Source organism: Physcomitrium patens, chromosome 7 (genome assembly GCF_059467195.1).
Source record: "Physcomitrium patens ecotype Gransden chromosome 7, ASM5946719v1, whole genome shotgun sequence".
Classification (NCBI taxonomy): Eukaryota; Viridiplantae; Streptophyta; class Bryopsida; order Funariales; family Funariaceae; genus Physcomitrium; species Physcomitrium patens.
This window is the reverse complement of record NC_143416.1, coordinates 3289221-3301361: the sequence shown is the minus strand read 5'-3', so window position 1 is coordinate 3301361 and position 12141 is coordinate 3289221. Positions and strand designations below refer to the sequence as shown.

Here is a 12141-nt window from a genome sequence, read left to right as displayed (position 1 = left end):
AATAAGTAAAGACATTATTTTAGGAAATTCCCCATTATTCTGTTCACAGCTGTCTTTCAAAGTAATCGCGACATTTCATGGCCATTCGGTAAAACTTGCCAGCATTAGTTATTCCATGTTAAGAATGAAGCCAATCTTAACAGCTTCGAAGGCACATTTCGATTGGCAAGATATACCCATTAAAAAGTATCTGCATGTCAGAATTAGATATGGTAGATGCGATAGATACGGTTGGTGTTGGATAGATAGATGTTATTCGATGCGAATCAAATGGTTCTGACGACAAAACTACATATTTTTTAATGGGTATATACATATTTAATGAACCCACAGAGCCAGCCAATTACAGCATATAGGAAAGTGCTATGGGGAACACTGGAGTAGTCTAGTGAAGGAAGAGAATTCCCAAGAATAAAGAAGTTCCATACTGGTACTAAATGACTCAATCTTTGGCTTTCTTATAACAAGAGATGCAGTATGAACAAAACAACTGCCACATATCATCCTTTGAACCGCTGGGGTCCATCGTAGGTACATATTATATGACATCTGTTCCTGGCTACACGATACAGCTGATAGTAAAAATAGCAGGAACAGTCTTGGATGTCACAAACATGCTAATATGCTAGCATCACGAACACTGAAAGCGCACACATGTACGAGACATGCATGGAATTAGCATTACGATGATAAACTCCAAATCAAACCTCAAGGAGACAGCCAAAAGCACTGCTCCTGCCTCTACCTGTGCCAAAACTTAGAACTAAAGATTTCTACTTTTGCTGGACGTTGACCAGATTAATTACTTTAAACAAGGTAGCTCCTCTCCATTCTAAACACTAACTTCAATGAAGGGATATCCTCTCAGAAACGAGCACAGGTACGTGGGTCAGAAGAGATTCAAATGATACGAACTACACAACGCTGGGTCCGAGCCTGTGTATGTTAACAGATGGAAACCCCCGTAGATAAACTATCATCTACTACCGTGCAAAATGCCTCCGCTAAATTCTAAATCTATGCAATAATGCTCAACCAATCATATATAGAACAACTGTGATGCGTTCGTCCTCTGATCCAAGAGTTTCATGAAAGGATTATCAACCAGATAATATGCGTGAGATAGTGCCCTGGGCCCACTCCGCTGTCTCTTTCAGCTGCTGGTCATCCGACGAAGTACATTCATCAAGAAAGTCTTTGAAGAATACTGTACGTTGGAACAAAGCGGCAGAGCTAGCCCCCAAAGTGTCAGCCAAATCACCCATGACTCCAATAGCAGCCTTAGTTACCACTTCGTCCCTGAGATATACGATGCACATGAATGAGAACGGAATCCAGAAAGTGATGATGCATGAACCTTCAAACCGCAACAAAAATACAATCGGCAAGCAAAACAAAAACAAATCAATTCACGTTGCTAACCCCAAGCTCAGTCCATTCTACATCAAAAAAACCACCCACCATATTCTTGGCACAACAATAAACCAAAATATATGTCAATCACGGTTCCACTCAGGAACGGACATCTTGAATTGGTGGAGAACAACGAAAAAATTAAAATTAAAACAACGTAACAAAGTGTGTACTGTTGTTATCCATACCTGTCTTTGTCATGATACACATTCTGAATAAATTGCAGAATATGTCCAGCGTATGGTGCCATCAGCTCCGCCTTGTTAGATTTAAATCCTTGGAAAATACCAGAGTAAGCCTCGAAAATGCCACTGCGGAGTTGATTATTGTATTCAATCATTTCATCGTCACTACCTGACGGTTGAGCAGATAGCTCCGCAGCTCCTTGAAGCATTGGCATCGCGTAAATCAGATACTTCTCAAAGTGCTCTCCAATTGCCAGGGCAATGTCCCCAAAGCACGAGAAAATGGGTGGTTTCACTGAGCGATGCAACTGATTGCTGGACAAGTCCTTCAGAAGCTGGGTCATGATTCCATCGCAGTAAGGAAGAACCTTCTCCTCCAGAGCACGACAAATGTCACCGACTACACCAACAGTTACTGCACATACCTGTCATACCAAAACATGAAAACTCCTTAATTGAAAATTCCATTCAGCTTTGTGATCGCGCCCAACCATGAAAACATCTTGCAAAGTCCCAAGCACCATCAGCACTTAACATAACTGTCAACAACTGGTCTTCTATGTATAAAGTACCTGATATTCTTCAAAGTTTTGGAGACCCATTTCCAAGTAACGGTAAAACTCGCCCATGTATTTTCCAAACTCAGCCCCTGTAGCATATGCAAGAGCTCCGATCGCAAGCATAGCTTCTTCATGAACAGTTGCACTGCGGCAAGCGAAAACACGAAGGAACAAACCCATCATTTGATCGGCGTACTGCACGATGCCATACTTGGTCGTTTCAGATGCACCCAATTTCTGGATGATGACCTGGACAGTAAAAGCAAACCAAACCGAGCAATAATTAGCTTCAGATTTCATAAACAAGAATTAATGCGAAGAGAAGATAGCAACTACTACAGATTCATACACAATTTAAAAATGAGATGATGGAAAACAGTCAGTAATCTCTTCGTGTGTACAAAGGTGCACGTCACCCGAGTAATTATTCATGCTCACCGCAACCAACTTCACCCCTTTTAAACTACGTGTGCCTCTACCACATTCAAAGTACAAGTAAAACTTAATCGTACGACAAAGACAAAAAGAATGAAAAAACCAACGATAAGAAATGAACCCTCAACGACAAACCTTTGGTCGTCACAGAAATAAAATGTCTCAGATCAGAACACCATCACTCACCTGCAGAACACCACACAGAAGAGCCTGCAGTTCGCTCTGCTTCTCCCGGTCGTCAGACGAGAGGACAGCCATTTCTAAAGTGTGATTGAGTTTCTGCATAATCACAGGCACCAGCTGCACGACAATCGAAGCAGTATCCTCCGTTGAGATTCTAACAACTTCGTTCAGAGTTTCATATGCAGATGTTCGCAGTCGAGAATCTCCGCTATCCTCCCGCTCAGTAGTGGCGAGCAGAGCTTGAACAATGCTCTGGAAGAAAGGAGATAATGGAGAGGATGTCTGTCCACTTTCCTCATAGCCTTGTGCCAAGAAATAGATTGCTCCACAGACTTTCTCCGCCACATTAGGAGTGTCCTTAATACTCTCGAGAAGAACAGCCTGTATCAAGTGCAAGTTGGTTTGGTTGATAACTGGAGTTTCAATTGAGGGACCGTGAAGGAACTCGAAGATCCTTCCTAACGTCCATGCAGTAGTATCCTTAACATGGTTGTTCGAATCTTTCATTGCGTTCAGCATGAAGGTGAGGGCCACATTCACAAGGGGGGTTAGCTTGTCTAGAGATGGCCCCTCAAGAATGGATCCAAAGGCGTACGTAGCTGCTTCCCGACACCTCCAATCAGGCTTCGAGACGTTCTCTTGGACGAAAGGCATAACAAGAGGCACAACGTCGTCCCCGACGGTGCGAGCCACCAAACCCAAACATGTCCCACCGGCCATGGACAAGTTCCAAGCTCCCTCTTCCAAGTCCTGATCTTCCTCTTGCTTTGTCAAAGTTTCCAACAACAGTGGGACAAGGGCAGGCAAGGCCTGCTTGATGAACTGGAAGTATGGCACCTCCGAATCTCCAGAGAAATCAGCACTGTATTCTTCCTGAATCTCGATCTCTTCATCACAGATGGAACTCCAAAATTCAGTAGCTTGAAGGGCAACTGGCTCCTCATCCTCCCTAACTGCTTTGGACGTGATTGCGAAAATATCTTGCATGTACGGTGCAAGCTTGTCATAATACGTGGATCCAATCGAGACCAGGCATTCAAAGGCAGCCTGGCGGACTCTGACATCTGGTGAGAGAGTAGCTTCGCAGACCACCCTCATAATATAGTCGCGCTCCATATCGTTTTCGAAGTTGGTTTGAGCGAAATCAAGGGCATTATACAGAGCGTGTGTGGCAGCAAGTCGGACATCGTTGCTAGTCTCGGACGAGTTCATGCCCTGGACAACGGCAGTCAGTATTGAGTTCACCTGCTCCTGAGCCAGGATGTCGGCTGAAACCTCCTCACATACGTACCCAAGGGCTTCTAGTGTCGCTTGCTTCAGATGCGCGGGTTGCTCCATTTGAGGACCTCCCATATTTGCCAACAATGACCCAACCAGCTCGGGCCATTCGCCCTGAGGCAGCTCGATAGCAGCAATCTTGGCAATAACCTGCGCGGAAGTATGACGAGCATCCGCAACCACTGAGGCAAGGGTTTGAGAAAGAGCAGTCTTGATTTGCGCCTTCACGCTTGGATCCAACGCCACCCATCTCGTCACAAGTTCTTGCTTTCGAGCACTCTCCTTAGCATCCAAGGAGTTTTTAAGTATCAAACCGGCAAGCCTTCGGCTTTCGGGAGGTTTATCATTATTGGCAAGTTCATGAGATAGAGATACCAAAAAAGCAGAAAGGTTGTGCTCCTGGAATTGCTTAAGATTATCCTCTGCAATCTTCCTGACCGTCCCATCAGGAGACTGGGCGTTAAGCAGTATTTGCGTCACCTCCAGCGCCATATTTTCACCGCTGTTAATATCTCCCTACCTTCACTGGAAGAAAAACCAACACCTCATCCACATCACCACACAATCACAATCGGGATTGACGACTGGTTGCTAAGACCACATCCCATGAAACCGAACGAAACATATATTCAACGACATTTACCACTCCGGCAACGACACGAGCAAGTAAATGTCTTTCAGACACTAGCCAAAAGCACCAGTCGGCGCTCACAGAACAAAGCATCCAGCAACACGCATCCCACTCTAGAAACACAAAAAAAAAACAAAAAACAAAACAAAACAAAACCTGAACCCAACACAGAGCAAGATCTCACCACCGCCCAACGCGATCTACCTCCGCGAAAAAGAAGCAGGCACGGAACCGCGAGCTGGAGATCTAAACCTCTCCGGAACAAAACCCAAAAGCGAGATTAAATAAGAAGATGCGCGGGAAGTCGGAGACCCAATACGCGGCACGCAGTATGATCCGCGAGGCGATCAACGCAAGGGAAGAGTGGTCACAACCTAAGGGGGGAAAACAATAAAACAGAAGGAAGAGATCAAAGAACCCAAGAGAGAGTCGGCAGCAGAGGAAGCGAAGAGGAGAGAAAAGGAGGGAAGTGGATAGCAGAGACGAGAGGGAGTGAGGGAAGAGGGAGAGAGGTGAGATGGGTACCTGAGGCGTGGCGAGGCGAGGCGATCAATGGGGAAGGGCAGCGGCAGCAGAAGCAGCAGTAGTGGCGCCGGAGGAGGTGGGGAAGGGGGGGGAAGGACAGAGGGGGTAGAGGTGGGCGGGGCTTTGTAGCAGCAGCCCTGACTGGGATGATGAGGGATTTTACAATTAGGGTGCGAGAGACTAGGTAACCCAGAACCTGCCGCACAAGACCAGACGAATGTAGTAGTAGTGTAGAAGGGAGGCAAAACCCTCCTCTTCCCCTATCCTCCCCTCCCCACTCCCCTTCCCCCTCTTGATCCGATTCCTGTCTGTAGAACATTCCGTCCCTGTCCTCGCGGCGTCGTTGCGGCCCGCTGCCGCCGGGGTAGTAGGTCACTGTGCCCCAGCAGGAGAGAGCTCCTGGCCCGGTCCAGACCGATCCGGTTCGTCGCGGCCGAGCCAAGCACGGGTTCGCCTCGGTATGAGTGGTTCGGTTCGAGATCGTAGCATCCCGTCACCGACCCACTCGGTCCACGTCGGCGAGTAACTTGTCTCCTGATTGGCAAGCTGGACCCCCCCCCTCCCCCTCCCCCCGCGTTTCTGCCGTGTGCTCCACTCTGTGGATGGATGGGTGGATGGATGGGTGGATGGATGGGTGGATGGATGGGTGGATGGATGGGTGGATGGATGGGTGGATGGATGCCTTGTCCAGTGCCACGAAGTCGAAGATTTTCTTAGCTCTTGGAAAACTTGCCCTCTCTGAGTCCTCGTGAAGATGTTGCAATTTTTGGTCTCCGTAGTTTCGTTCAGATTGGTTGACACAATTTTTTTATCATTTCCTCTATTTTAATTTCAACTAAAAATTAATCTTAAAAACTTTATTTATTTATTTTTAAAAATTAATTTGAAGGTCTGAATACAATGTGCGAATTAGGACAAGACAAGATTCTTAACATCATTGAAGAGATATTTTTCTATAAGTATTGTAATAAAAAATTATGAACTCATTATTATCACAAGTATATATATATATATATATATATATATATATGACATTCTTCAACAATGTTATGTTTAAAATGCAAAGGTTTATATTTGAAAGAAATTAATACAAAACTAGCTGAATCCTGGCTGAACCCATGCCATTTGTCATTTTTAAGGACATGTTTGTGAGACAAAAAATATTTTTTATAATTTTTTCAAAAAAAAAAAAAGGAAATAAAGTATACAATAGAACTTTCAGCTACAAAAGGAAGTAGTTGAATCCATGCAAAAACAATAGTTAATTTTTTTCTAGGAACTACTCATTAAAGCATAACCATAGAAAGCATAAAATTGAATTAACATATTCAAGGATGTACTAAAATCAAAATTTGGAACTATGTATGAATAAAATAAAATGAAATAAAAATTATAAAAAATAAATTATTAATAACTAATTAATACAAATTTTGAAAAAAAAATATTTAACATGGAATTTTAATTCTCATTTAGAAAAAGAAGAAACTTAATAAAAATAAAAATAAAAAAAAAGTGCATTAAAAAAGTGGTATGTAAAGTTGACTATGGAAAAAAAAAAATAAATAACTCCTTCTAAATTCAAACCAATATGCTTCATTAATTGTCTTTGGAACTTGTTTATTGTTCTTTTAAATGCAATACATATTAGAAATTTCTTTCTCTTTAGAATAAACAAAAGTTCTTTTATTAACAAAGTTACTGTAATTTGTGGAATGAACACTAAGTTTTTAGGAAACTGGCCTCTGAGAATTCTTGCTCTAAGAACTCAATCCATTAGTCATGTAATATCCAATTTGATTCTATTGTGAAGTCCTTGGAGAGGAGAAATATTCTTTAGTAGCATCACTAAAAATCCAATCTGGAAACAAAGTCTTGATCTGGCTATTCTAGATGGATTTAGCAACTTGATAAATTTGATTAAATAAACATTATTGTTGTTGATACTATTTTTGATGACAACTTCATCAACATTTAGATATTTTTGTTCTTCTACGGAAGAGATGGCCAAAACTTTTTGATTAATATCTTCCACACCATCATTTTGTGCTAATAAAATCCTATTATTTCTTAAAAAGCCATCATCTCTTACAACGTCTTTTGCAAAAACTTAGATAAAAAATATCAACTAATGACATTATTTAATGATTGACAATCTTATGATTCAAAATTATAATTATATTATTAGGCAAAAGGCTTGTACTATTTTTGATTTAATGAGTTACAAATAGAAATATTAGTCAATCATAATATAACCATAAAGAACACAAATGCACCACCATTATTTGCAATATCAATGTGTATTTTACACTTGAAAAAGTTAACCAACAAACTTATTATTTGCTTCAAGTAATTTCAAACTCAATCTCACATTTTCTTTTAATATATGGATCTTTATCTTAGGGTAAAGTGTTGGACGTTGAAAAGATGTTGCTAAAATGTTTTCTTAAATTTCTTTCTTGATCATTGGTAATATTTGGAAAAAAATCTCCACCAAAGACTACTATAGCTCCTCCAAATGGAAAATCAATATCTCAAATATCTCTAAAAGAACAGTCAACTCTTTTAAGACAATAACAATGTTGCATCAGAAGTTCATTTTAAATAATGAGTGAAGTTTAGCAAATAAACTCAATATGGTCAAAATTCTTATTAATTGAACAAAAAAAATCCTTGTTATAGTATGGTGCAATCCTGAACATAGAATAGGTAGTCTTTCTTTTATCAAGTAGTAATGCAACAATTCTTGATAATGCACTGTTATATGACAATCTTCTACATCAATCAAACTTTAATTGCCAAAGTATTGTAGAAAAATGTCTTGCTAGTTCCTATAAGTTTGTTCAAAATAATAAAAAAATATCTATATTCTTCCTTTATGGAAGCAACAATATTCAAGATTTAATTGTAGAACATATTGCTCCAAATTTGCTTCTAATTGTTGAATGACATATGTGCTTCTTTTAGTAATAAATTAATTTCTATCAATTGTTGCATTTCAATTGTTTTTTTTAGAAATGATATCAAATAAAATTATATAATTATTTTTTTAGAGTCTTATAAAATCTTATCCAGCAAAAAAGATCCCAAATCTTTGATCTATTCTTTTGTTAGATTGCTAATTTTATGTTTTTTTTGCAAAAAAATATTAAAATCATTGAAGATGCTTCCTTAGAACCTTTCTTATAGATTTATTGGATTTACCTGATTTTTGTGAAGTAGCAAAAAAACAAACAATGCCCTCATTTGAGATCCACTTTATTTGTGTAATGCCTCCTATAAACATTGTTGTAACTCTCTGTCATCTTCAAACAATTCTAATGTTGCACACATGTTTTTAAATGTTAGATGAGAAATTTTTTCAACAATCTTTTAAGTAATCAAATGATTGTAGGCTTCTAACATGGATTAACAAAGGCCTCTAATAGTATCTTTCTCTTATTGCCAAATTTACAAAATATAATCTTTTAATAGAAATTTTGTGTTTTTTTTTAACTTGCTATGGTATAATATTACAATATTACATCTAAAAATTCTACAAATGGCAATTCTCAAGATGAATTTGCTAATTTTTGCTTTCATATTATAAAAATAAATTATAAGGTTTGAATCTTTGATTCATTCATTTATATTTTATTTCATCTTATTATCAATAATTGATTCTTGGTATTAATAGATATTATTAATAACATAAAAAGGAAAATAAATATTATATGATGTGTTTATAAAAATAGCTCTTATATGCAATTAGTAATATTAAATCTTGTTAATATATTAGATATTTTGATTTATTATAATATTGCTGCAATTGTAAAACTTCTTTCATTTCATTTTTTTTTTATTTATTTCACTAGAAAGTGATGATAGTTGTTTTTTTTCCTAATATGTCTATTATAATATAAGTTCAAAAAATACACATTGAATTTATGATAAATCTTTATTAATTGCAATAATTATAATTTATACGAAATTAGATTAATGCATTTTTTTACATCTAACAAGTTTAGTTCTAAATAAAATCATCTTATTATAATGGAAAATAATCTTCTATTTATTTTCTTCTATTATATGTAATAGAGTAAAGACTAGTTATAGATCTATCTTAATATAGATTTGAACTTCACTTAGTTGAACAAATAACTCTATTATTATAAACAAAAGATAACAATTTTTCATAATCAATCTATCAAAACTATGATAAGCTACTTCTATTCTTAAGAATCTATTTTTTTTTATAAAGATGATTGATGTATTTGTAGAAGTTTTTAACCTCTTATTAAGATTTTTTGCAAATTTTAAAGTTTTATTATATACTCTTAAAGATATAATTTTTTTAAAGAAATATGATAGAATTTTATTAAAAAGTTATAAATCTTTTTGTACATTTAATTTTTTCTATATTCTTTTAAAATTACTAGTCAAATATGCAATAAGTTGTAAATTGGTCTAAAAAGTGGCTAAGCTCCTTCTTAAAGGTCAATTGTAGATTCACATGATTGGTGTTATATCAATATATTAGTCTATTTTCTTTTAAATACATCTTAATTTTATTTATATTGCTTTGAGATTCTATTGCAGCTTAGACTTGAATGAAGATTTATGCTTCATAAATGAAAAATATTTTTTTATGTCTTTTTTAAATTCTCTAATTCTTAAAAATATATTTTTTAATTTTTTTAGAAATAAGACTTATTTTTTTCTATCGTCATTTTAAATTAAATAAGAATAAATTCAAGATTATAAAACATCTAAAATTAAGGATTATATATTTTTTAACTACAAAAATCTTAAATCAACCAAATTGATTAGAAATTTTATAATATTACATACAATTAGTCTTATATGAGCCTTTGTAATCACCTCTATATGTAGGATTTTGTCAAGTTTATTTCTTAAATCACATTATTCATTATCAATAACTTCTACACATGTAATTTTGACTTTTAGTATATTCAATACCTTATGATTTTAAACAAAATATCTATTCAAAAAACAAACAAAGGCACAAAAGTCAAAAATAATAAAAGTGATAATACTAGAGTTTTTAGATCTCAAATAAACTTATATTAAAATACAAAGAAAAGATTTGAAAGCTTCTTTAAGGCCTTTAAAAAATAATTATGTACAAGAATCTAGCCACATGATCATTGAACACCTATATTCTTGTATATCAAGAATCTCAAGTATCTCTTTTATGTTTCAACATAGAAACTATCCAAATACTTATCTTTCATGGCTCTTGGTTTTGTCAAAGTTGTGGTCAAATAATTCAATCTGAAAATTGTTTTCAATTTATATGTTAGTTTTATTTGTTAATTTCATCTGATCTTCTTCAATCTACTCTTCAAATATTCATATCTTCATAACTTCATCTTATCTTTGTCTTCTTTAATCTAGTTCTTCAACCATCTTTCTTCTTCTTGTCTTCATCTTCTTCATACATCTATATCTTCATTTCATCTTGTCTTTTTCTGCTTCAACCATCTATATCTTCATTAACTTCTTCTTGTCTTCATCTTCGTCAACCTAGTCTTCAAACATCCATATCTTCATTTTATCTTGTAATTATTTCTAACTACCATAACTATCAAACATGGTTCTAACCACCTAAACTTTTAACACATAGGTGGCTAATCTCTTTGCCTTTTTACACTCATTTATGTTTTTCTAACCCTATTTAGATTTTTTCTTACAAGTAGTTTTTTTATACCAATCTTTTTCTTTTTCTTCTTTCATACTAATCCATTTTCCTCCCACCTCTCTATAATACACCTTTTTAATATTAGTTTTATTTTATTATAATTTCTTAAGCTAACAATCACTGATGTTGTTGAACACATTATTTTATTAATATATTATTTCTTTTTTATAATTTTACTCTTTATTTATTTAATAAAATTAAGTATTATATTATGTTTTTTTTATAATATAGCTATTATTTTTTGTATTATTATTAAATAAATTCTTAAATTGTAAGGTATTCAAAATATTTATCATAATTATAAATGATCTCTATATTTAATTATATATTTGGATGAATTAAAGCATTTTCTGCAAAAGTTTAAAGGCATTAATGAATTAACATTTAACTTTTTAGTTTAATTCAAAAAAAAGATAATTATTGCATTTAATAAAAAAACCATTAACTTAACTCAAATTTTAAGATTTAAATAAATTTATCAATTAATTTTTTTATCATGTCATAGCTTGTAAAAATTTGACTAATTCTGCAAAATTGTTTTACATAACATTAATTAAAAAAATTCAAAATTGTGATGATTGTATGGATATACATCACTTTCTTTGCTATAATATTTGGAGTTTTTATTTTGTATATAAGGTGCATCATGTCTTATATATATAGATTACAATTTTATTAAAAATATCATATATATATATATATATGTTTAATACATAATTTTATTATTTTAAAATTTAAAAAACAAAGAAAAATATGTTTGTTATTTGGAGTTTTAATAAATTTTATTTGAGATGCTTAGATTGAATAAATAAAAGGTTGGGATTAAATAAAAGTTATATTATATTACTAAATCTTCAAAACCTTAAATCTAATACCATCAAATATCTTTAAATGATAAATTATGATTCCTTAGTTAGTACACTTTAAGAGGTATAATTTATTTAAGGAAAAAATTCACAAATAGTTAAAAGACAAAGTCTATTTGCTAGTGAAATAGAAAAATACAAATTGTAGTTCCATATAAAATATTATATACTAAATGACTATGAAAATTATTTAATTCACAAAATGGATTTTTTCTATTAATTATGTATATATGTTTTTTCATGTTTACATGTTTAGCTCATCAAAAATAGAATAATTTTAAATAGACCTAAGTTTTTACTAAATTGGTCCACTGATCCTAACAATCATAAAGAAATATTATGATTTCTTAATTTATTTTCCTAGTAT

At 34.5% G+C, this 12141-nt stretch overlaps 1 protein-coding gene across 3 annotated transcripts; it reads right to left on the bottom strand.

Moving 5' to 3' along the window:
* Positions 1–438: 438 nt before the first annotated feature.
* Positions 439–5296, bottom strand: LOC112284502 (importin subunit beta-1). 3 transcript variants are annotated; one of them, XM_090251709.1, is made up of 6 exons: positions 5211–5296; positions 4870–4937; positions 2780–4579; positions 2171–2407; positions 1602–2023; positions 439–1299 (listed from the first exon to the last, which is right to left on the bottom strand). In XM_090251709.1, exons 3-6 carry the CDS (start codon positions 4544–4546, stop codon positions 1101–1103), a joined length of 2625 nt encoding a protein of 874 aa, XP_090107835.1. In that variant the 5' UTR covers positions 4547–4579; positions 4870–4937; positions 5211–5296; the 3' UTR covers positions 439–1100. The 3 variants fall into 3 exon arrangements, with proteins under 3 accessions (XP_090107835.1, XP_024380113.1, XP_024380112.1); XM_024524345.3 differs by having other exon boundaries at positions 4870–4931; XM_024524344.3 differs by lacking the exon at positions 4870–4937.
* Between the last annotated feature and the right edge of the window lie 6845 nt (positions 5297–12141).